This window comes from Anser brachyrhynchus (genome assembly GCF_964034855.1).
Source record: "Anser brachyrhynchus genome assembly, chromosome: 11".
Taxonomy (NCBI): domain Eukaryota; kingdom Metazoa; phylum Chordata; class Aves; order Anseriformes; family Anatidae; genus Anser; species Anser brachyrhynchus.
In genome coordinates, this window is record NC_137706.1 from 22,239,480 (window position 1) to 22,262,156 (window position 22,677).

Here is a 22,677-nt window from a genome sequence, read left to right on the forward strand (position 1 = left end):
GAGCAGCTGGGAACCTGTATCTGTGTGCAACATGAAGCACTACCACACCTGTTACAAAAAGAGGAGATTTAATAAATCCATGTACTCTTGCCCTGTCTTTATCACTAGCGCAACCCCAGCCCTGGCTGCCTGAGGCAGCAGCACAGCTCCTCTGCCTGAGCTGGGGTCCCGCTGGGGGGAACCCACCCAGGGTGTCTGCCCAGACTCTGCCTTGACTGCTGAGGGCTGCTTGGGGGGGGCAGGAGCGGAGCTTTCCTGTGTCTCCCTTTGCTCCATGCCCCCAGCGAGGGTTGTGGGACGGCCTTGGGCCCCTCACTGCTCCAGGACGCACACGTAGGTGTTCCAGGGCCCGCACACCACCTCCTGGGCCTGCAGCCCCTCTGCCACCAGGTGCTCCACGCGCCGGGGCCGGTCGGAGCTGGTGCTGTCCCCATGGCCCAGCTGCCCGTATTTACCTGCAGACACAGCAGCTGCGTGACGAGGCTCCGGCCCTGCCCGCAGGAAGGATTTCATCCCGTAGGCAGGCATGAAAGGGGGAGCACTCCAAATAAAGCATTAACAGCCAGCAAACAAAGCAGCAAAGCAACCACCAGGACGGGCCGTGCCAGCACGGAGCAAAAGCCTCGCTTACCCCAGCCCCAGGTGTAGAGCTCCCCGTCTCCTGCAACAGGACAGTGCCCATCAGCCGGCATCGCCCCCAGCACAGGGGCTGCCGGCCCCCCACCGCCCGCCGGGCACTCACGTGTGACTGCGGCCGTGTGCCGGGACCCGCAGCTGACGGCACCAACCTCCACGTCCTGGGGCAGGTCCAGCAGGGCCGGGAACGCCTGGATGGAAATGAACGCGGCACCCGGCTGCTCCCGGGGGGGCGGCAGCTCCGCAGCCCCTGAGAACAGCGGCGCTCAGCCCTGGCCGCGCCATCCCACGGGCCGGGCACGGCATCGCTGCAGCCCAGCAGCATCCTCACCTGCGCCTGCGTCCTCGTCCTGCACCTGCTCTTCCGCCACCGCTTTGGAGGGCAGCGCCAGCTGGCCAGACTCGTTCCAGCCCCACATGTAGAGGTCCCCCCCCTCTGCAGAGGACGCACGGGGCGGCCCCGGTCAGGGCACAGCTCGGACCCCGTCCCCCTGCGGCAGCGGCCGAGTGCTCGAGGGCACCAGCACCGGCCTTGCCCGGGATGACACGGGGCAGCCGGCCCTGCGGTGCCGGCACCGCCACCCCCTGCCCCCCGGCCCCTCACCGCTGACACTGGCCGAGTGCCACCCGCCCGCCGCCACCGCCCGCATGGGCACGCCAGCCAGGGCCTCCACCAGCCGCGGCTGCTGCTCCGACTCCAGGCCCCCGTGGCCGAGCTGCCCGTGCCTGTGGGGAGATGCACATGGGCAGAGGGACAGAAGGCCCACTGACTTAACAACTCTGGCATTAATCTGCATAGCTGTAACGCTGAAGGAATAGGCACAAAGAAGCACGAGAGGCTTCTCATACTTTTCTGGTAACCAAAGCTTAACCATGGCACTCAGTTTCTACAAAAAAGTTAATCCTAAAATACACGACAGTAAGAGAGGTGTATAAACTTTTCCTTTAAAGGTAAAGAAGGAAAGAACGATGGTAATATCCGTAAACGTAACAACAGCTGATTTAATTCTATGTTTGCTATGACAACCTGCTGTCCATGACAACAGCCCCCAAACACCAACGACCTGAGGACGGGAAACAAAGTGCACCCGAGCAGATCAGCAATACCGAGGGAGGAAGACACTCCAGTTTGCACAGCTCTGCTATTAAAAATAATCTTTGTTGGCTTTGTTTCACATACGCAGCAAGGAGATCACTAACTTATCCCTTCAACCCTGTAACTCTTGGTAATTGGCAATTAACATGGTCAGGGCAGATCACCAACCAACACTCAGACCCCGCAGCTGTGCTGGTAACGTCTGCTCAGGGCTGGGGGCGCACAGCCGTACCCAGACGCATTTACCAAGCACAGGGCTGGCAGCGTGACCCCGGGGCCACCCGTGTGGTCAGACTCAGCTCGGGGACAGACCCAGGCGCTGCCTGTGGTAAACCCCGCACCATCAGGGGGAGACCAGTGCCCGCAGGGACTTTCAGGGGGAGTCCTGTAAGGCTGGTGGCACCAGGCTGATGTTACAGCATCAGCAACGACACACCAGGCTGAGACTGCCCAGGTAATAGTATGGGACACGCCAAATTTGGGTACAAGTAGCAAAACCAGTACAACAGGAAAAGTATTGAGGAGGACCCGCTGGCCCCCACTGCACCCGAGGCCTGAAGGCACGGTGTGGGAACGCCGAGCAGAGAGGGCCAGGCCGGCACCCGAGTGCCTCTGTCCCAGCCGCACCCCCAGGCGCTTCCCCACTGCCAGCCCCGACACGGGGCAGCGAGGAAAGGTAACGGGGCAGCCTCTGCCCCGACCCCGAGCAGCACAGGAGGGCAGGGGGCAGCTCGCAGGGCTGTCGCTCAGTGTCAGAAGCAAGTAATCAAGAACCAAGACTCGGGAGTTAATTGTAGCACAGTATTTATGTGCAGCAGCATGAAGAACAGGCCTTGAAGCGCTGACGGGTGCGCGTGCTGGCCGCTCGGCTCGCTGACCACGCAGTGCTTTCCCGTTTTAGCGTGCTGGGGCACCGCCAGAGCCCTGAACCGGCTCTGCCTCAACCCTGCGTGCTAGCAGCTGGGGGCACCCCCCCGCCCCCACCCCGGCATCCTCCCACCTGCATCCCGGCCGCCGGCGCCCCCCCCGCACCCCGCCGAGCCCGGTGCCGCCCCCCCGCCGCTCACCTGCCGCCGCCCCAGCCGTAGACCTCGCCGGCGGCCCCGAGCGCCAGGACGTGCTCGTGGCCCAGGGCCAGGGCCCGGAGCGGCGGCGCCGCGGGCAGCTCGGTGAAGAAGGGCGGCCGGGGCGCCGCGAAGCCGCCGGGCAGCAGCGGCAGCGGGGGGCGGCCGGGCCCCGGCGGCAGGGCCCGGCGCCAGGCGGGGGCTCCCCGCAGCTCCCCCCGCAGCGCCGCCGCCCGGGGCCAGGCCTCGGCCGCCGCCCCCCGCCGCAGCAGCACGTGCGTCTCGGACGGCAGCGCCTCCGCGCACCCCGCCGGCAGCCGCCGCCGCGGCCCCGCGCCGCGCACCTCCAGCCCCGCGCCTGCAGGAGCAGCGGCTCAGCGCCCGGCGGGGCTGCGGGGCGGGAGCGGGGGCCCGGGCGGCCGGGGGCCCGGGGGGGCCGCGGGGAGCCGAGCGCCCGGCAGCACGCCCGGGCCGGGCGCCCCGGGGGGCCGCTCACCGGTCTCCAGCACGGCGTAGCTCCAGGCGGGCCACACGCGGCGGATCCCCTCGGGGCCCGACTCCAGGCGGCGCGGCCCCGGCCCCGGCGACGGCTCCCCCGCCGCCTCCTCGGCGCTGAAGCCGAACACGAGCCAGGCGCGGCGCGGGGCCGCCATGGCGCGGCGGGGGGGCGGCACCGGGTCCGCCCCGTCGGGCGGGCGCAGGGAGACGCGGAGGCGGGGCCGTCGGTCAGGAGCAGCTTTAGTGCGGTGGCGCCGGGCGCCCGCGGTGCCGCCCCCCCATTAAGGCAGTGGCAGAGGCGGCGGTGGGCCCTGTCCCGTCCCCCCCACCCCCACCCCGGGGCGCGGCGGCAGCCCGCGGGCGGCCCCCGGTCGGGACGGGGCAGCGCGGTGAGCACAAGCCCGGAGCAGCGTGTGCAGGGCAGGCCCCGGGCCCGGCCTCACTCCTGGCCGGGGCCGGGCTTGATGAGGCCGTAAGCCACGGCCTGCGCCAGGGCCTCCTGCGCCGCCTGCGCCACGCGCGGCTTGTCCGGGTCCTTGGCCAGCACCGAGAGGATCTCCAGCATCTCGCTGGCGATGAGCTGCTCCGCCACGCCGCGCTCGGCCGCCATCATGTTCATCACCACCACGGCCCCGCGGTGCTGCAGCTCCGCGCTGGGGCTGAGCAGCAGGGCCTGCAGGATCTCCAGCCAGTGCACCGTCTGCGGGCAGAGCGGGGCGCGCTCAGCACCGCCGGCAGCCGCAGCGCCGCGTCCCCGGGTGCCGTACGGCAGCGGGCCCCCAGCGCGCGGGGTGGGGGGCACGCGGGGCTGCCCCCGCCCTGGGCACTCACCACCTGCGGGATCCTCTTGCAGATGGGGGGATGCAGCGCGGTCAGCATGGCCAGGGTCCCCGAGGCCGCCCGCCGCAGCTTCTCATCCTCCTCCCCGCTGTACAGGACCATCAGCTTCAGCCGGTCGCTGCCCTCGGCCAGGAACAGCTCCTGCACCTGCAGGCCAGCAGGGAAGGAGGTGGCCAGCAGCCCAGGGCAAACAGCCGACGGCTCGGCGCGGCACGGCCCTCACCTCCTTGCTCATGGCCATGTTGCACATGCACTCTGTGGCAGCCAGCCGGATCAGCTCGTGCTCCTCAAACATGTAGCCCTCGATCATGGGCACAGCCTTCTCCTTCAGGATCTTCTGCCTGCAGCAGGGCAGGGCTGAGCACTCCTTGCCCAGAGGTGCCACCCCCACACCACTTCTGGCCAGGGCAGCACCCATCCAGGCCTGGGTCACCCTCTCCCCCCGCCTGGAACAGCTCAGCCGTGGCCCCACTGCCCTACCGCAGCCTCTCGCTGATGCCAGCCAGGTTGGTTAACGCCATCAGCCCCTCAAAGTTCTCCAGGCCTGTGCGCTGGAGGTGCAGAAGGCTGACCAGGGGCCGCACCACCTCGTAGATCTGTGGAAAGAGCAGTGCAGGGCTCGAACCAGGGGCAGGGACTCTGCCCCTGCATGGAGTATGGCCAGACCTAGCAGAAAGGCAGAAGTGCTCCTTACGGCCAGGCCTAGACAATCAGGCCGCTGGGAAACCACCAGGGTCTTTTGCCTCCTTCCCGAGGAAGGGCAAACTCAGATTGCCACCCCTCTGACCTCCACCTCCTGGGCTGCCAAGCCCTGTCTCAGGGGGAAAAGAGGAGCCAAAGCCTGCTCTGCTGCGGGTGCGGCTCACAGCAACCATGGCAGCCCCTGCCCCACAGCCGTCCTTGTGCTGCTCCCCTGCAACCCCCCCCGGCTGTCCCCTCCACGCCCTGCGCAGCATGGCAGGTCTGCCCCTCGGTGGTGACACTGACCCGCTCCCCAGGAAACGCCATCTCTGGGTTAGAGGTGATGGTGATCTTCGCCAGGGCCTGAGCCGCCTTGGTCTGTCCCACCTCCGTGCCCTCCAGGGACAGCGGGATGAGAGCCTGCGGATGGAGATGCATCAGCCTGTCCTACAGCTGGTCACAGCCCCAGCCCTCCCCAGGGAACGGGCCGGGGGCACCATAGCACCCACCACCTCACCTTGCCTCCTCCCTGCGCAACCACACCGCCTCGGTCCTCTGCCTCCGCCACGAGGGCCAGGAACACCCTGCAGACAGGGCAGGAGCAGACGGAGTCTGGAACCTGCTGTGGTGGGTGCCAGTGCCACCCGGATACCAGCAGCGGGCCCAGGCTGTGCCCCTTCTGCTCCTAGAAGCCTGGGTTCACCACAGGCACTAAGTTTGCAGGAGGGCGCCAGCAGCCTCAGGAGGCAGCTCCCAGCCCCTGCCCCTGCTCCCTGTACCTGGAGATCAGCTCCCGGCAGGAGTTGGTCAGTGCCGGGTTCTCGCTCTTCACCATGCAGGCCAGGGCTGACACCACGCCAGCCGTCAGCAGTTTCCGCACCCGCCGCTTCACGAAGTCCGGCTTGTCCTGTCCCAGGGGCAGGGGCACCGCTCATTTCAGAGCTGGCACCCAACCTGCCACCACCTCCTGATGCCCGGCCCTGCTGCCATCACCCCACAGGCACCAAAATGGTATCTCCGGAGGCCCTGTCCCTGCTCAGGAGGCCAGGCCCTGTCCCACCCACCTGCTGTCCTGCGGGGCCAAGGCTCCCCACAGCTCCCGAGATGATTCCCCCCCCTCACCTTGGGGTGCTGCTCTGGAATGTGCTGCTTGGCGTACTTGGCCAGCTCCAGCATCTGGGGGTCTGGCTCCTCGTGGTCGTAGCTGTTGGTGCAGTTCACTAGCGTGGAGGCAACTGCATAGAGCACGCTCCTGTCCTCTGACTGCAGGGGCAACGGGACACTGGTCGCACCCGTGACGCAGGACAGAGCAGGGCTTGAGCCCACTCAGCACCACCAGGCCCCTGTGCACACCCCAGCCCCACAACCCTCTCCATCGGGGGGGCACTTGGGCACATTCCCCCCACGGCGCTCACCTTGGCCAGCTGGAACATGGCCTGCATTGCTGCCTTGTCCTCCACGAACTCCTCCTTGACATCCGCATCAAAAGTGAGGTAGGCCAGGCCCTCCACAGCCCAGCGCCGCGTGCCCGCGTCGATCGCCTCATTGCACAGCCACCTGCGAGATGGCCCCGTGAGCCCACCCTGCAGGGCTCCCACCCCCAACGCACCCCGCAGTCCTCAACACTCACTTGCGGCACTGCTTGGCTAATTTCATCGTGGAGCCCTCAGCAAACTGCTTCATGCTGAAGTCAGTGCCTCCGGCAGATCCCAGCTTGCAGAGCCCCTGTGAGGAGCAGAGCGTCAGGGCCGGAGAGGCCGCGATGCCCCCGTGGCAGCCCCCCACCAGGGACAAGACCCACGGGCCACCACGGCCCCCCCAGCCCCATCCAGCAGCTCGGCACTGCTGCTCCTCCCGCCCTGCCGCACTCACCACCAGCGCCCGGATGCGGATGCTGTCCCTCTCGCTGTGCTTGTAGATCTCCTTGAGCAGGCTGACGCCGTTGGCAGTGATGAAGGATGCGCGCTTGGCCTTGTCAGCAGCGTGGATCAGCGCCTCCACTGCTACCAGCTGGTGGGCCTCGCAGACGGAGGCGCAGAGGGACAGCACGCTGTCCATGATCCCCTCCAGCTCCAGCACCCTGTTCCCGGCGTCTGAGGGGCCCTGCAGCAGGCACGACACCGTCTGTATGGCCCGCAGCTTCCCAGCCAGCTCGCGCCCCTCAAACCAGCTCCTGCAGGGGAAGAACGCCAGGAGGGATAAGGCTGATCCCACCCAACACCTCCAGCCTCACGCAGTGCTGCCCTGCCGGAGCACCAGCATGGCAGGTCTCTGGTGGTCTGCACTCTGCTTTTACCACTAAAAGCAAGAAGTCTGGGAACAGGGGTGCCGCCACTTCCAGCGGGGGCAGGGACAGCAGCAGAATGCTCCTGGCTGCACAAGACAGAGCCCTCCTCTGCCCCAGGGAAGCCCGGGCTCACCTCACGTAGTCCTCGCACAAGTGGTGGAAGTTCTCCCTCTCAGCATCGCACTTCAGGTCCTCGTAAAGCTTGCTCAGTAGGACTGAGGCGCTCATCCGGGTGTTCTCTGTCACGGGCAGACTGCCCGGGGCTCCGCACACTGTGCTGCCTACCTCCAGAATCTTCTTCAGGCCTAGGAGGACACAGAGCTCAGGCACCCAGCGAGGAGCAAATTGGGATGCGCAGGCACCTCGCTCCTGCAGAGCCAAAGCACGCGCCGCCCCAGGGCAGAGGGGTGTGACGGCCCAGCGGGGTGCTGCAGGCTGTTTCACTCACCCTGGTCGATCACCCAGAGGCTCATGCTGTTGTTGGTCTCCTTCGGTGACTTCCTGGGCACCACCTTGATGAGCAGGTTGAGGGCGTTGTCACGGCCGTGCGCAGAGGCCCCTTCCAGAGGTAGCAGCTCCAGGAGGTCCTTGATCAGCAGTTTCAGGTCCTTGGAGGAATCTTCCAAGAGAGACAGGGCCAGCGGTCAGTGCCCTGCACACAGGCCTCACCCCGTCACGGTAAGGCCAGCAGGAGCTGCTGCGATCGGGGGATCCTGACCCCCAGCTCAAGCCCGTGTTAATCCAGGCCCAGAGGCAGGGAGCTGTGGCAGGGCAGGCAGCAGCAGAACCCACTGCAGCTCAGCGCCTCCCCACGCCACGCCAGCCAGCTGGGGCAGCAGCCACTCACCCAGCACCACCGCATCCTCCTTGCCACGGAAGTCCTTCTGCAGTCCCTCCTTCAGGGAATCGAACATGACGTGCAGAAGGTTGCAGGCAGCCAGGGAAACCTGCTCGTGCTCCACACCCAGCACTGCCGAGAGACGCGGGGCCCCCAGCTCCGCCAGGATGGCCATGGTCTGTAGGTACAAGCACAGGCACCTGCTGGGGACTTTGGGGGAAAAACCTGGCGCTCCCCAGCATCTTATGAGAACGGTTCCCCTCCACAAGGCTCTCACAACTCAGGCCTGGCAGCTGACAGCTTAGAGCTCCACCGTTCAGCAGAAGGGCTACAGCACAACACAGGCAAAGGCCATCAGAGCTCCCCAGCCCGACGTACTTCGGAGCCTCCCCAGCACGGACGTCCCCATGGTCCCCACACACAGGAGGGCTGAGCTCCAGTGGCACCTACCCGGGAGCGGTGCCCGGAGCACAGCCCCACCAGGGTGCGCAGGGCGGCCAGCATCAAGTCAGCCTTGGCCGTGTCAAGCAGCCGCGTCAGCAGCCGCACGCCATCGCTTTGGAAGATTTTCTCTGCTCCGGCCTCCTCTCGCGCCAGCACAATCAGGTTCTGCGCCGCCTGGGAAAAGAGAGGCGCGTTTGGGTCACCTGCCCTCCAGAACAGGCTCCCCTGCACACAGGGAACCTCATGTGGGAGCCCACGGGGCAGCCACAAGCTCCCGCCCCCACTCCCAGTCTCCTTGGAGCGTGTTCTGCTGGCAGGAAGCCTGGGCTCCCGGGACAGCACAGTGCAGCCAGCAGTGCCGACCTAGGCATACGATACCTCCACTCCTTGCCCTCCACCCAAGTCATGTTGCCCCCTGTTCCCTGGAGTTCAGACCTTTTGCTTCTTGTCTGCATCTTTTTCTTCAGGATCCAGCAAGATCTGGAACATCTGCTCCACCTTTGAGTCCGTGCAGGACATGGTCTTCATCTGAGACAGGCCAGAAAGAGCAGCTCAGCCGTTGCCGCCCCCTTCACCCATCGCACCCGCAGGGATGCACAGCGGCAGCCGCCGCACGCAGCATCTTCCCCCTCACCTTCTCGTGCATGCTGCTCCCCAGGGCGCGCAAGGCCTCCTGGAAGGCCTTGTTCTTGGGCTCCAGGCTCACGCACCTCTGCAGGTCGCTGATAGCCTGGTCCAAGCGGCCCAGCTTCTGCAGCGCCTGGCTTCGGCGGAACAGCGCCTTCATGTCCCGGCCGTCGGCTTCAATGGCTGCAGAAGAGCGAGGGAGCTATCGCAAAGCCCCTGACCGCTCCAGTCTGCCTTGGCTGGCAGCACAGAGGCCGGTCCCTGCTGGCGACACCCGGCAGTACCTTTAGATGCATCAGCCTCCGCCTTGGCATAGTCCTCCTGCAGGGAGAGAGCGGGTGAGGAGGCGCCTGGCACACCGCCCGTGCAGGCTGCATTCACCCCGCCTGCTGCACCCCCCACTGAGAGAAGAGCAGGGAAACAGCTGGGGGGGGGAAACACTGTCACTGAGAGCTGGGGAGCAGAAGTCGGGTGCCCTGCCCTTCCCAGAGCACAGCCCTCGTGGGGTCCCCAAGGAGCCCTAAGGCCTGATGCTTTCCGAGTGCCCGCTGTGGCGGTGCTCCCTGCCCCTCCGAGCCCCTGAGGCTCTCTGTGCTCCCCCCCTGCTCCAGACACGGTTCCTGACAGGAAATCAAAGACGCTGCGACCGTCTGGGGGGCAGACCCGGGGCGTCTGCGCACCCCGGCTGGGGACAGCGGCCCGCTGGGGAGGTGGGGCAGCGACAGCCAGGGGCTGGGGGCAGGGGAAAGGGCGAGCGGAGGGATCAGCGCCCGGCCCGGGGGCTGGCGTCGCTGTGCGGGCACCCAGCCGGCAGCTCGGGGAGCCCGGCCCTGCCCGGCCCCGCCGGCAGCACAGGACGGCCCGGCCCGGCCCCGCCCCGGCCCCGCCCGGCCCGCCCCGCCCGGCCCCGCCCCGCCCGGCCCCGCCCCGGCCCCGCCCCGCCCCGCCCGGCCCCGCCCGCCCCGCCCGGCTCCGCCCCGTCCCGCCCGGCCCCGCCCCGGCCCCGCCCCGCCCCGCCCGGCCCGGCCCCGCCCCGCCCGGCCCAGCCCCGCCCCGCCCCGGCCCCGCCCCGCCCGCCCCGCCCGGCCCCGCCCCGCCCCGCCCCGCCCCGCCCCGCCCCGCCCCGCCCCGCCCGGCCCTGCCCGGCCCCGCCGGCAGCACAGGACGGCCCCGCCCCTCCCGTCCCGTCCCGCCCGCCCCGCCCCGCCCCGCCCGGCCCCGCCCCGCCCCGCCCCGCCCGCCCCGCCCGGCCCCGCCCCGCCCCGCCCCGCCCCGCCCCGCCCGCCCCGCCGCCCACGCACCAGCTTGAGGTAGCAGGCGGCGCGGTTGCGGTGCAGCACGGCGCGCTCGGGCTCGGCGCAGCTGAGGCTCAGCGCCCGCGTGTAGGCGGCCAGGGCGGCGGCGTGCTGCCCGGCCTGGAACAGCGCGTTGCCCCGCTCCCGCAGCTGCCCCGCCGACACCTGCGACGGCACCGGCTGGCACCACGGCGGGGCGGCACGGGGCCGGGCAGCCCCGCGGGGACGGCACCGGCACCGGCACCGGGCCCCGGCCCCCGCCGCGAGCCCCGGCCCGTTCCCGAGCCCCGCGCGGCGCCGCCCGGTCCCGTCCTGTTCCCGAGCCCCGGGCTCGGCCCGGCCCGGCCCGGCCCGGCCCCGAATCCAGTCCGGTCCCGTCCCGCCCGTCCCGTTCCCGAGCCCCGTCCCCGGTCCCGTCCCGAATCCAGTCCGGTCCCGTCTTGTCCCCCGCCACGAGCCCCGTCCTGCCCCGTCCCATTCCCGAGCCCCGGTCCCGGCCCGTCCCGCCCCTCCCCAGCCCTGTCCCGGCCCGTTCCCGAGCCCCGGTCCCGGTCCCTTCCCGTCCCGAATCCAGTCCGGTCCCGTCCCGTCCCCGGTCCCGTCCCGTCCGGTGCCGCCCCGAATCCAGTCCGGTCCCGTCTTGTCCCCCGCCACAAGCCCCGTCCCGTCCCGTCCCGTCCCATTCCCGAGCCCCGTCCCCGTCCCTGTCCCTGTCCCGGCCCGTTCCCGAGCCCCGGTCCCGATCCCGTCCCGTCCGGAGCCGCCCCGAATCCAGTCCGGTCCAGTCCCGTCCCATCCCCCGAGCCTCGTCCCGTCCCGTCCCGTCCCGTCCCGTCCCGTCCCGCCCTGAATCCAGTCCGGTCCCGGTCCCGTCCCGGTGCCGCCCGCCCCTCACCGCCTCCTCCATGGCCGCTCCGGCCGGGCTCTGACGTCACCGCCGATCGCCCGGGGAACCCGGACGCCGCCGCCCGCGTCACGTGACGGGAGGGCGCTGCCGGGGCCGGGCCGGGCGCAGCCTCCGGCGCCCCCCCGCGGCCCGGCGGTGTCAGCGCAGGGCGGGGCCCCCCCGCCGCCCCCGGTGACCCCGCGCGACCCCCGGTGCCCCCCGTACTGTCCCCGTGCCCCCCCCCGCGTGACCCCGCTGCCCCCCCGCTGCCCCCCGCCCCCTAGTGCTGCCCCCCCGTCCTCACCCCCGTCCCCCCATCGGCAGCAGCCACCGGGACCCCTACGCCGCCCCCCCGGGAGCGCGGGGAGCCGGGGCTGCGGGGCCGGGGGTGCCGCGGGGGGGCGGCGGGAGCCCCCCGAGGGCCGGGGAGCCCCGGGGCGGGCAGCGGCCGCAGGGCAGGAGGCGGCCGAGGCTGCAGCGCTTGGTGCGGTAGAAGTGGACGAGGTCGAGGGCCATGAGGACGAGGACGAGGAGCCCGTAGAGCCCCACGAAGGGCAGGGCCAGCGGGTTCCTGCGGGGCAGGGGCGCCTCAGCACCAGGGAGGGGCACCGGGGGCGCCTCAGCACCGGGCACCCCCCAGTGCTGCCAGCCCCGGGGCCGTGCTGCCAGCGCCGCAGCCCCTCGCCGCCCCTCCCGGCCCCGCTCACCGGAGGAGGCCAGGCACGGGGAGGCTGGAGAGGTTCACCCCGGTGAGGGCCTCCACGGCCCCCTGGGAGCAGCAGGACTTGAGGGCGTGGGGGCCGGGCCGGCAGCAGTACCGGTGCGCGGCCGGGTCCGTCAGGCGCGGGCAGTAGAAGCCGGGGTGGTAGCGGCCGTCGGGGCCCGCGTAGCCCTCGCAGAGGTGCAGGTTCTGCACCGAGGCTGGGGCAGAGCCAGTGGGCACGGGGCTGCGGCACCAGCACGCTCCCGGGAAGGGCAAAAGCAGGAGGGGAGGGCAAAGCCCCAGCCTGGCAGCCCAGCTCTGGTCTCCCTGTTTCCCCCCTGCCCCACGGGGGCAGCGCCTCTCACCCCACAGGTGTGCTGCAGCGGGACCAGCTCCTGGGACCACGCCTGGCCCCTGGCCCCAGCACGGACCACCGCCTCCCCAGCCCTGACCGCACAGCCTCCAGCTGGGGATGGCGGGGAGCAGCCCAGGGGACGCGGCCCCAGCAGAGAGGGGAGGAGGGGCAGTGCCTGCCCCTACCTCAGGGAGCAGGGGCAAAGGGGCCGTACCTGTCCCGAGGATGCCGGGGTACAGAGCAGCGGCGAGGAGCAGCTGGAGCAGGAGCCCACCCGGCATCTTCCCTGCCATCCCTGGGCAGAGGCAGCTCCGGCGCTGTCTGAGGCAGAAACCACAGCCCCTCCTGCTCCCGCCTCCATTGCGGCCCATCAGGAGCCTCTTGGAGCCATTAGAGCCTCCTGCACTTACTGCCCCGCTCCGCAGGGACCGCGGGCGGGAGGCGGGAGCATCGCTAATGAGCTTCTCCAGGGCCAAGCGGCGGGACCGGAGGCACCATCCCCACCTTGCAGCAGGTCCGTCAGCCCTGACCGGGCACCTCAGCCCTCCTCGGGCTCCTGGCATGGAGGCTGAGGGCTGCAGGCCAGAATGGCACAGGGCGAGCGCGCCACAGCTCCGGGGCAGTGGGCAGGCTGTGCCACAGCCCCTCGGGCCGCAGGACAGCCCCGGCGGGCAGCAGCCTGGCCCCCCGCCAGCTGTGCCATGAGCCAGGCTCTGACAGAGCCACCGCGGGCACACACGTGCCCTGCAGAGGGGCAGGACCTGGCCAGCTCCCGCCAGTCCCCGGCCCCAAGTGCCCCACAGCCGGGGACCCTGAGCCAGACCCTGAGCAGCGGTGGTGCAAGGGGCGTAGTGCCCTGTGCCTGCGGCACGCTGCACGCTGCCTCCAGCTGCTCTGCCCCTTGTCCGTGCCATGGCTGCGTGCAGCTGAGCCTGGGGGTGCAGCTGAGCCTGGGGGTGCAGCTGAGCCTGGGGGATGCAGCTGAGCCTGGGGGATGCAGCTGAGCCTGGGGGATGCAGCTGAGCCTGGGGGATGCAGCTGAGCCTGGGCTGTGCAAGGTAAGCGAGACGGAGCTCAGACGGCACCACCTCCTTCCCCAGCCCTCCCCAGGGGTGCCACAGCCCAGCCCACTAGTGCCCCAGCAGTAATAATTAGCCCCGGGGGGGCCAGGGGAGTGCAGCATCCACAGTAACCGGGACGCAATGCGGCTTCCCACAGCCTCTGAGCCACCACAGACCCGAGGCGCTTTGGCATTGCCACCAGCTCGTTCGCACGAGTGGTCTGGGTGACCCCCAGCAGCAGCAGGCATTGTAGCACCGTTGGGAGAGGCCGTCCCCACGCTCACCCCACGCGTTGCTGCCAGCACAGGGAGCTGCCCACCTTCGGTCTGCACCCCAGAGCCTTTGCTCCCACCAGAGCCAGGCACTGCCTTGTCTTTGCACGTGGCTGACCCGGCCGTGCCACCAGGGAATGAGCGCCCAGCGCCCCGCACCCTGCTCAGCCCCGGGGAGCAGGGCCAGGACAGGGGCCCTGCGGTGCAGAGCAGGGACAGCGTCGGCCACCCGCAGCCCTCCCAGCCTGCCCGGGCGCAGGGCACAGCTCAGAGCCTCTCCCCGCAGAGCACCCCTCCCGCTGCCCAGCACCACCAGTGCGAGAACCACAAAGCAGACACACGCCGGGGCTCCTGGAAACAGCCTCATATTTCCTATAAGCTCCAGGCGAGCTCGGTCTCCAGTCCATAGCGCCTGCCCGGCCAGGCCGCTGGCAGCCCACATGCTGCCCTGCCGCTCTGTGAGAGCCCAGGCGCCAGCAGGGCCCCTGCCCCAGGGCTGCACGGCGGGCACCTCCCAGGCAGCCGTGCTTACACAGCAGCAGCCTGTCCCGCTGCCTCACCAGCCCTGCTCCGCTCAGGGCAGCGCCCAGCCCGCGCCCTCTGCACCAGGCAGCATTCAGCAGCCTCCACACAGCCCTGCCGCAGCAGTTCACTGTCCGAAATCTATCTGAGAACACAGGACTAATAAATAAGAAAGCAGCAGCCTTTGCAGGTCCGGCACCTCCTGCCCAGTGCCGCCTGCCTGCCGCGGGCCTGCTGGCCCAGTCTCTCCCGGGCTGTGCTGGCGCCGCGGGGCTTGGTGGCTGCACAGCCAGTCTGCTCCTCTCCCGCCCTGGGAGGCGCTACCCCAGGCGGACGCGGAAAGTGGCGATTTCCATGGGGTCCAGGCGGATGGTGGTGCTGTTGGAGGCCGTGCCCAGCGGGTACATCAGGGTCAGCGAGGTGGGCTGCAGGGAGCCCAGCTCCAGCCCCTGGAACAGGCTGCCCAGCGCCAGCTAGGGAGAGAGCAGGGAGGAGGGCGGGTGGCGCGGGCACCTGGGTTCCTGCACTGACCCAGCCCAGGCTTTCCCCTCCCTCATCGGGGGGTGCAGGGCTCATGCCAGACTCCAGTCCCCCTTCCTGCAAAACCAGCGTCCTCCAGCTTTGCCTGCAAAAGGGGCAGAGCGGGACTGCCTGCTTCGTTGTGGGACCCTTGGACAGCCACTGGTTCTGGGGTTCGGGGGCCCCTCCCTCCCTCCCACCCGAATCCTGGCTTGGCAGGAGCCCAGGGATGCTCGAGGCAGGCCTGGTGCCAGATGTGCCCGGGTGCCACAGCACAGCTCTGACCCCACGTGGGTGCAGGCGGCAGCTCCTACCTTGCCCTGGCTGGTGGTGCAGTTAAACCCCAGGTTCCTGGCCTCCAGGCTGCAGTCAAAGCCTTTGCGGTGCAGGATCAGGGCTGCCTCGGCCGAGGGTAGCGAGTCGTCCTGCTGGGCAGCGGGGCCGTGAGGCACGGTGCTGGGGACGGTGACTGCGAGCCCCCTGTCACCAGGCTGTGCCACCCGCCCACGCAGCACAGGGCCACGGCTCACCTCTGCCTGCAGCGTCCGCAGGTTGAGGATGTGAAAGTCACAGGGGACGGTGGCAGCAAGGGGCGCAAAGGAGCGCAGGGCCGGCGGGGCTGGCTTCTCCTGGGCCACAGGCAGGACCAGGGCCTCGGCGTTCAGGTGCATGGAGGTGATGTGGCTCAGCAGGGAGGGGAAGCTGACCGGGCGACTGTCCTGCACCTGACAAAGAGCAAGCAGTCAGCGCAGGCGAGGCGGCTGCGGGGCCAGGCAGAGCCTGCCAGGGCCTGCGGGGCCTCCCGCTCCTTTTGGCCTCTCCGGCGGCACCCAGAGGTCAGGCACCCGCCAGCACCGGGCACCCAGAGCCTCCAGGCACGGCCCCTCCTTCCCCAGCACCCAAACAGCAGCCGCGCCGCACAGCCTGCACGGCTCCGGCTGGGCTACGGGCAGGCTACGAGCCCGCTAGGGGCCTGGCTAGGCTAGTCGCTAGCAGCTAGTGCACGAGACAGGGAGACAGCAGGGCCGGGCCGGCCATTACCTCTGGGCTGCCAGTCCTGGCGCCAGGGAAGCCCAAAGCTTTAAACACGGAGGCCAGTTTGGAAAAGAAGCTGGAGCTCTGAATGGGTGAAATGGTGCATGGATCGAGGGCAACGAGGCGATGGGATGAGAACACCGTGATTACAAGGGCTCCGTGCCCCCGGGCGCAGGGCAGACCCCGCTGCGCAGTCCTGCCCTCCCCGCGCACCCCACACTCTGGGCATGGCCCCATCCCTCTGCAGTGCCAGCGTGGTGGCCGGGAGGGCCATAAGGTGGCAGGGGAGGGCACCCCGCACCCAGCTGGACTCGTGTCTGCCTGCAGATGCCACCGTCCCACACCGTGCCGAGGCAGGGCTGGGCTCTGCACCAGAGCAGCACTGCTCCTGACCCCCAAACTCCTGCGGCGTCCCCGGCCCATGCACCTTGTTGGCAGTGGCGCGGCGCTCCAGGAGGAGGCGGAAGCGGTTGCAGGTCCGCTTGTTGTCCTTCAGCCCTTGGCCCAGGCCCCGGTTGTCATCCTGCATGAGGCGCCGGTCCAGAATCACCTCCAGCTGGCCTGCGGAGAGCGGGCCCCCGAGCCCCGGGCGTTAGCAGCCGCCAGCTGCCCCCCACGGCCCCCCGGCAGCACAGCCCCACGGCCCCGGCTCACCGCTGCCAAGACTGGAGACCCCGAGGGCCTGGGCTGTGTGCAGCGTCAGGCGGCTCTGCGCGTCCTGGATGTAGGCCATGGCGGGCATGGGGTAGAAATTGGCCTGCAGCGGCAGCTTCTGCTGGTACCTGCGGGGCTGGATCTGTCGAGGGACGGGGGTCAGGGGCTGGGGGTGGCAAAGCACTGCCCCTGCGGGCAGCTGCCATCCCTCCCCGGGCTGCTGGCACACCTGGAAGCCGTTGAGGTCTGTGAAGAAGGTGTCATCGCTCTCGATGTCCGTGCTGAAGCGCAAGGCCAGCTCCTTGTTGACGTGGTCACGGATGTCCACCAGGCAAGACACGTCCAGGGACAGGCCCTCCACCCCTGTGGGCCAGCAGTGAGTGGCTGGGCCCCGCAGGGAGCATCGGCCAGTGGCCCCAGGCTGGGGACCTCCCGGGCACAGCCCCACTTGTCCCACCTGGCACGTTGTAAAGCCGCACCACGGTCTGGACGTGCTGATAGTAGCTGGCAACCTCTGAGAAGAAGGGTCCCTCCGTCACTCGCACAACTGGGGGCTCCTTGGGCGTGTAAGGCTATGGGGGGAGGAGGCTGCAGTGAGGCTGCTGCCTCCAGGACTGTCCCATGGCTCTTGGCACAGCCGCCAGCCAGGCTCTCAGAGGAGGCCCCCATACCTTGGCCTCGCCATCAGGCAGGAAGAGATAGGCTCCACTTTTGTCCTTGGAGGTCCTGGTGCCATAGACAAGGAACTCGCTGCTCACCCTCTGCTCCCGCTCCTCCCCAGCTCGGCGGAGGCTCTGCAGGGCGCAGGCCGGCAGGACAGTGAGCGCACCCTGCACGAGGCAGCGCTGCGCGCCCTGCCCTCCTTCACCGCCGTGCCACCCCCAGGCCCTGCGCTTGCCTGCAGCAGGCCTGAGCGCCCCGAGAAGCAGGCCCGCAGGTGCTGGTTCTCCAGGCAGAAGTCGTCAGGAGCGGTCGGGAAGACGTGCACAGGTACAGTCTCCTGCTTGCGCACGGGCAAGTCCCGGCCGTGCAGGTACAGGCGCACAGAGGACTTCAGCACGGCTTGGCCGTCGAAGGACTTCTGCAGCTGCAGCACACGCAGCCCCAGCGCAGGCAGGCGGGCCAGGACAGAGACCTGCAGGCGGCAGGGAGATGTGATCGAGGGCTTCCATGGGGGGCAGCCAACCTGCCGGCTGCCAGCAGGACACAGGCCCCGCTTTTGGGGTCTCTGTGGAGGGAGACGTGCGTGGGAGCCTGGGGTCTTGTGTGCCGTGGGAGCTCCCATTGTGGTGCAGAAACACTTGTTTGGTGGCGTGTCAGCGTGTGAGGGTGGGAGGTTGGCACACACGGGCTGTGCAGGGCGAGGACGGGGCGGCAGTGGGCGGCGGGGCGCCCCATACCTGGTAGACATCAGGCACCACGTTGGTGGCAGAGCCCCACTGCGCAGTGAGCTGGGCAGGCAGGGGCTGCCCCTCCTCAGACAGCACGCGCACATGCGGGGAGTCCACCAGCACCGGCACGACGCTCAGGCGCTCCTGCTCCAGTGGGTTGAACACAACCAGGAATCTGCAGGGCAGAGTTGCACCGGGACGGCCACCCCCAGCCCCACGGCGTCCCACGTGCCCTGCGCTCCACACCACCCCCCGGAGCTGCACACACACACGCTGTTTCACAGAGCCCCAGGTACCCCCGCACGTGGTCCCCCCATCGCCTCCCGCTGCCCCACGAGACCCCGCTGCTGGACAGGAGGACGCAGCCCACCGCCCAGCGTGCAGCCCTACCGTGGCGAGGCGCTCAGCTTGATGACTGTTCTCTCTGGGAGCGAGTCCTGGCTGAGGCGCGTGTCGTCCTAGGGAAAGCAGAGGGTCAGCCACGGCGTCCCCACCGCCCCCAGCCCGCCTGGCCCAGCTTCCCCAGGCCCCCAGCCAGCGGCGGGTGGGCAGGCAGGGCTGTGCCGCACGGGGAAGGGCACGGTGCCCCCAGCACGAGGCCGGGGCGCGGGGAGGCGCGGGGCAGGGAGCTGCTCACCGTGCTGAGGAAGGGTGCGGCGGGGTCGTAGCGGTAGGCGTCCTTGTCCCCCAGCACCAGGTAGTGCGCAGCGTTGGTGATGACGCGTTTGAGGCTCGAGAGGGAGTGGAGCAGCCTGGAGCACCGGGCAGAGTGAGACACCCAGGACCGTCCCCTCTGCCCCCTCCCAGCATCCCCCTACACCGCCCCCACACCCCGCTGGGGCCTGTAGGCCCCTAGGCCCAGCCAGGACGCCCAGCCCCGCACCCACCAGCCCCCAGCTGACACTGCCCCCCCCGGCTGTGCCCCAGCCACCCGCACGCACCGGACTCCATAGTCGACCACCACGGCCTCCTTGGCGGTGCCCGTGATGGCGTCGTGGTGCTGGAAGAGCCCCAGGTTGCGGCGGGCGTTGCTCAGCAGGGCGTAGTCGGACAGCGGGTACCGGCTGTCGGCGCCGGCACGGCGGGCGTGGGCGAGCGCCAGGCTGTACAGGATCTCTGCCCCCCTGCGCAGGGACAGAGTCACCCAGGACCCGCCAGCACCCCGGGCCCCACGGGGCCAGGACGGAGAGGAGAGGAGAGGAGAGGAGAGGAGAGGAGAGGAGAGGAGAGGAGAGGAGAGGAGAGGAGAGGAGAGGAGAGGAGAGGAGAGGAGAGGAGAGGAGAGGAGAGGAGAGGAGAGGAGAGGAGAGGAGAGGAGAGGAGAGGAGAGGAGAGGAGAGGAGAGGAGAGGAGAGGAGAGGAGAGGAGAGGAGAGGAGAGGAGAGGAGAGGAGAGGAGCAGCCGGCGCAGGCAGCCTTAGCGCCAGCAGGGCCCAAGCACAGGGCAGACAGCCTCGGGGAGGGCAGAGTGGTGCACGGGCTGCCGCGGGCTTGGTGAAGGTTTATCACCCCTTGAGCCATGCCTGGGCCATCCCCAGCGCACCGGTGTCTGGGCACAGGCCGGGGGGAGGGCTGGGGCTGTGGGGTACCACCCGGCCAGCACCATCCTGTGCCCCGTGCCCCATGCACCGCCCCTGCCCCAGGGCCCCAGCCTGCTTCCCCTCACCGGAGGTGGGCCTCCAGCACGCGGTCCAGGCTCTTGTAGAACGGCCGGGAGGTGAAGTAGCCTGTCCAGTAGTGGTCCTCCCGGTCCGCGTAGGAGAAGAAATCGCCACTCAGCACTGGGAACCCAGGCGGCTTCATGCCCGGCACAATGCCCACCTTCTTGTAGAGGGCATCGAAGTAGTCGGACAGCGTCCCGAACTGCGCCTGCGGGACAGCACACGCAGCTCTGAGTGCTGCAGGGAGCCCCACGCCCCTCCCCGCACTGCGCACCCCTGCCCAGGCTCCCCGCCGCTGGCTCCCCCGGCCACACGGGGCCTTTTGGCAGCCCCAAAGCTCCCTGCACCTACCTGCACGTGGAGGTGGGGCTGGGAGTTGAGGAAGTCAAAGATGCGCTGGTAGTTGAGGAACTGAGCGTCCCACTCCTGTGGCTTGTCGTAGCGGAAATCGTCTCCCAGGGGCACCAGCAGCACCTTGCTGCGGTACAGCTTGGACTTCTTGCGGTACTGGTCCAGCAGGAGCTGGGCTCTGCCACGGGGCCAGGGCGTGAGGCTGGCTGCCGGAGGCCGGGCTGCGGGGCTCAGAGCCGCTCGCCCCTGCCCTTGCAGCACTCACCGCTCTGCCACGTTGGCCTCGGTGATGGCGCGGGGCGGCACCTTCCACGGGCAATTGATCCGGCCACCTGGCAGGCGCTTGAAGTCGAACTGGCAGCAGATCTTGGGATCGGGCCCGCAGGTATGGGGCACGTCATAGCTGTAGAAGGGCATCATGTGGCAGAAGATGTCAGTGCTGGAGTCTGGGTCTGCAGGACCAAGGACAGATGAGCATCAGCAGAGGCTCTCCCTCACCTGGCCCCTAGCAGAGGGCACAGGGCACACCGAGCGGGGGCAGAGCAGACCCAGCACACAAGTTCGCCGGGCACCAGGCACCGGCACATTTGGGGGTCCCCCTGGGGCTGCCCACTGCAGGGCAGAGGCAACGCCTCCCGGCACTCAGCTCACTGGCCACGCAGGGAAGTGGTCAGCAGCTTTCCTCTGCTGCCACCCACCCCGGGCAGGTCCGCTGCTGCGGTCACCTCCCAGCAGCCCCTCACCCCACGTCTGTCTCCACATGAACTCCAGGTTCTGGGTGGCAGCAAAGTGCTTCTTGATGGCGTAGTGCACACGCTGGATGAGCATGCCCGTCAGGTTGGAGCGCTTCAGCAGGTAGGGCATGGTGGAGCTGTACCCAAAGGGGTCAACGGCCCACCCCGACCGCGGCGTCACGCCTGGGGGCACAGAGACCTGTCAGCACCTCTTGTGAGCAGCGTCCCCCAGCCAGCACCCCTGCAGCCCACCCTGCAGCCCACGCAGCTCTCACCGATGTTCTTCTCCAGCCACTGGTGCCCCTCAATCAGCTGGTCGATCATGGCGAAGTAGTGGGAATTGGCCTCGTCGGGCATCACCCAGCCACCCGTCACCATCTCCAGCTGCCCGTTCCCAACCAGCCTGCAAGAAACACACACCAGAGACGTGGTCAGCTCAGGGCAGAGCCCTGCGGTCAGCCTCGTATCCATGGCCTCCCCCTCTCCTGGAGCCACCTGGCTCTCGGCAGCAGCCTCTGTGATCACCAGCTGTGGTGCGATGCCCACACTCTCCCCACGCTCCTGTGGGGAGCTCCGTGGAGCCCACGGACACCACAGTGCAGCCAGAGCCGAGTCCGGGGGGCAAAGGGCCCTTCCCTCACGCCCCCCTCGCTCATGTCCAGCACCTCCTCGGGGCGGCAGGGCCCGGCAGACGGGGCAGCCCTACCTCCGCACCGCAGCCCGCTTCTGGGCACTGATGTTGTCCCACCACTTGGAAAAGAAGGAGATCTCAGACCAGATGAAGCGCCGGCGGGGGTCCTCCTGCATCTTCAGCACCATGCTGTTGAGGATGTGCTGCGTCTGGTCATAGTAGTACTTGTCAAATGTCTTGATCCAGCCTGCCAGCACAGGTGGGGGGGTCACTGAGCGGGGCCCAGCCCTCCCCAGCCGGCAGGGCAGGGGCTGGGGGAGCACGCGCTGTCTCTGCTCACCGGGGTCATTGTGGGAGTGCGGCACCACAAACACCTGCAGGGGCTCAGCGTCCCACTCATTGGGCTCATAGGTGATATCGAAGCCTTGCTTCCACACACCGCCATCCTGGTTGTCAAAGGGCAGCAGGGAGTACACGGCCAGCATCTGCCAGCGGGAGAGCGAGCTCAGGAGGGCAGGCACCGGACTGGGAGACCCCAGCAGAGCAGAGGCAGTACCCCAGGTGCCCTGCTGCGCATTCCCTCTCCTTCACAGGGCTGGGCCCCTCGCCCCCTGTGCTCACTGCTGCACCGAGACCCCAGCCCTTCACCTGCAGGTCTGGGCTCTGGCCCTTGCCCCCCAGGGCAAACTGGCAGTCCTGTGGGGACACGGAGAGGAAGCTCGGCCGACTCTCAGGGGGCAGCGCCCAGGAGCCGTTGGGTGGGTGGCGGGGCAGCGCCGGCTGTCCCTCCGCGTGGGCCGTCAGCTCCAGCACCGAGTCCTTGATGTGGCTGATGATCTCGTGGTTCTCTTCCAGCAGCTGCTCCAGCTGCTCGATGCGGTTCTGCAGCACCGAGATCTGGCTCTGGGGACACGGGCACTGCGGTGAGCGCGCTGCCCTGGCTCGGGGCTTCCTCGCACAGGTCCGGCCCTGCTTGCGCGCTCGCAGCAGCGGGGAACGAGCCCTGCCCCGAGCACCAGACCGGAGCCAGCCCGGCCCTCGGCCGCCCCGCGCCCGCTGCCGCTCACCCTGGGGAAGTTGCCCCCGCTCTGGTGGCGCGCGGGGTCGTGCTGCACCCGGTCCAGCATCAGGTAGAGGGAGAAGACAGCCACGCAGAAGATGGCAGCTCCACACACCGTCACCTGCTTCTTCAGCTTCATCCCGGCGGGCCGCGGGGACGGGCCTGCGGGGGGCACACCGGGCACCGCCTCCCCGGTGCCCTCGGCGCCCCGCCGGGCGCGATGCGGGGTATCGACAGCGCGGGCTGGGGCAGCGCCGGCGGCGGCGGCACGGCCCCGCGGGGCTGCTCGGGCCCGGCCCCGCGCCGGGCGGCCGCGGGGGGGGACGGGGCGCCCGGGGAGCCGGGGGGGCCGGGGGAGGCCCGGGGCAGGCCGGAGCAGGCCGGGGGCTGCGATGGGGAAGGCGGCGCCGAGCGGGCCGGAGCAGGCGGGGACGGGCAGGCCGCGGAGCCGGGCGGCCGGGGGGGGCTCGGCGCGGCCCGGGGGCGGAGGGAGGCGGAGGGGGGGCGGAGGCTCCCGGCGGGGCTCCCGGCGGCGGG

General features: G+C 69.5%; 4 protein-coding genes across 11 annotated transcripts; all 4 read right to left on the bottom strand.

Moving 5' to 3' along the window:
• Window positions 1-51: 51 nt before the first annotated feature.
• RCCD1 (RCC1 domain containing 1) lies at window positions 52-3,590 on the bottom strand. Of its 4 annotated transcripts, none has more exons than XM_080551632.1 (7): window positions 3,293-3,590; window positions 2,800-3,154; window positions 1,241-1,362; window positions 968-1,072; window positions 743-886; window positions 632-661; window positions 52-455 (listed from the first exon to the last, which is right to left on the bottom strand). In XM_080551632.1, the coding sequence occupies exons 1-7, from the start codon at window positions 3,447-3,449 to the stop codon at window positions 313-315; spliced, it is 1,056 nt and encodes a 351-aa protein (XP_080407758.1). In that variant the 5' UTR covers window positions 3,450-3,590; the 3' UTR covers window positions 52-312. The 4 variants fall into 4 exon arrangements, with proteins under 4 accessions (XP_080407758.1, XP_080407757.1, XP_080407759.1 ...); XM_080551631.1 differs by having other exon boundaries at window positions 52-491; XM_080551633.1 differs by having other exon boundaries at window positions 312-491; window positions 743-827.
• A 2-nt stretch (window positions 3,591-3,592) lies between these two features.
• On the bottom strand, window positions 3,593-11,306 carry UNC45A (unc-45 myosin chaperone A). The gene is made up of 20 exons (XM_080551618.1): window positions 11,202-11,306; window positions 10,313-10,471; window positions 9,296-9,332; window positions 9,019-9,194; window positions 8,820-8,912; window positions 8,391-8,558; window positions 7,950-8,118; window positions 7,551-7,721; window positions 7,236-7,407; window positions 6,688-6,988; window positions 6,446-6,540; window positions 6,231-6,372; window positions 5,938-6,078; window positions 5,595-5,722; window positions 5,333-5,399; window positions 5,122-5,235; window positions 4,615-4,730; window positions 4,358-4,475; window positions 4,126-4,281; window positions 3,593-3,994 (listed from the first exon to the last, which is right to left on the bottom strand). Exons 1-20 carry the CDS (start codon window positions 11,211-11,213, stop codon window positions 3,734-3,736), a joined length of 2,796 nt encoding a protein of 931 aa, XP_080407744.1. The 5' UTR covers window positions 11,214-11,306; the 3' UTR covers window positions 3,593-3,733.
• A 225-nt stretch (window positions 11,307-11,531) lies between these two features.
• Window positions 11,532-13,300, bottom strand: LOC308200951 (uncharacterized protein; the record flags this gene model as incomplete). The annotated part of the gene is made up of 3 exons (XM_080607569.1): window positions 12,465-13,300; window positions 11,900-12,113; window positions 11,532-11,763 (listed from the first exon to the last, which is right to left on the bottom strand). The coding sequence occupies exons 1-3, from the start codon at window positions 13,162-13,164 to the stop codon at window positions 11,532-11,534; spliced, it is 1,146 nt and encodes a 381-aa protein (XP_080463695.1). The 5' UTR covers window positions 13,165-13,300.
• Window positions 13,301-13,932: 632 nt separating this feature from the next.
• MAN2A2 (mannosidase alpha class 2A member 2) lies at window positions 13,933-22,424 on the bottom strand. 5 transcript variants are annotated; one of them, XM_080607903.1, is made up of 23 exons: window positions 22,148-22,424; window positions 21,729-21,983; window positions 21,421-21,565; window positions 21,156-21,327; window positions 20,725-20,852; window positions 20,459-20,632; window positions 19,981-20,167; window positions 19,716-19,893; window positions 19,370-19,572; window positions 18,646-18,828; window positions 18,342-18,456; window positions 18,095-18,162; window positions 17,714-17,879; window positions 17,212-17,448; window positions 16,985-17,107; window positions 16,771-16,885; window positions 16,543-16,676; window positions 16,314-16,455; window positions 16,087-16,220; window positions 15,666-15,743; window positions 15,155-15,349; window positions 14,939-15,049; window positions 13,935-14,578 (listed from the first exon to the last, which is right to left on the bottom strand). In XM_080607903.1, the coding sequence occupies exons 1-23, from the start codon at window positions 22,277-22,279 to the stop codon at window positions 14,426-14,428; spliced, it is 3,528 nt and encodes a 1,175-aa protein (XP_080464029.1). In that variant the 5' UTR covers window positions 22,280-22,424; the 3' UTR covers window positions 13,935-14,425. The 5 variants fall into 5 exon arrangements, with proteins under 5 accessions (XP_080464027.1, XP_080464026.1, XP_080464025.1 ...); XM_080607901.1 differs by lacking the exon at window positions 15,666-15,743 and having other exon boundaries at window positions 13,933-14,578; XM_080607900.1 differs by lacking the exon at window positions 15,666-15,743 and having other exon boundaries at window positions 13,933-14,578; window positions 20,414-20,632.
• Window positions 22,425-22,677: the final 253 nt, after the last annotated feature.

Coding starts and splice junctions, on each gene's coding strand:
- RCCD1 (XM_080551631.1), bottom strand. CDS start 3,449: ATGGCGGCCCCGCGCCGCGCCTGGCTCGTGTTCGGCTTCAGCGCCGAG. Junction 3,155..3,292: donor CTACGCCGTGCTGGAGACCG/GTGAGCGGCCCC, acceptor CTGCTCCTGCAG/GCGCGGGGCTGGAGGTGCGC. Junction 1,073..1,240: donor GCACTCGGCCAGTGTCAGCG/GTGAGGGGCCGG, acceptor CGTCCTCTGCAG/AGGGGGGGGACCTCTACATG.
- UNC45A (XM_080551618.1), bottom strand. Junction 6,373..6,445: donor TTAGCCAAGCAGTGCCGCAA/GTGAGTGTTGAG, acceptor GCCATCTCGCAG/GTGGCTGTGCAATGAGGCGA. Junction 5,723..5,937: donor TTCCAGAGCAGCACCCCAAG/GTGAGGGGGGGG, acceptor CCCCTGGGACAG/GACAAGCCGGACTTCGTGAA.
- MAN2A2 (XM_080607899.1), bottom strand. CDS start 22,279: ATGAAGCTGAAGAAGCAGGTGACGGTGTGTGGAGCTGCCATCTTCTGC. Junction 18,829..19,369: donor GTGCTGGAGGCCCACCTCCG/GTGAGGGGAAGC, acceptor GTCCCTGCGCAG/GGGGGCAGAGATCCTGTACA. Junction 17,108..17,211: donor GGCGCTCAGGCCTGCTGCAG/GCAAGCGCAGGG, acceptor TGCGCCCTGCAG/AGCCTCCGCCGAGCTGGGGA.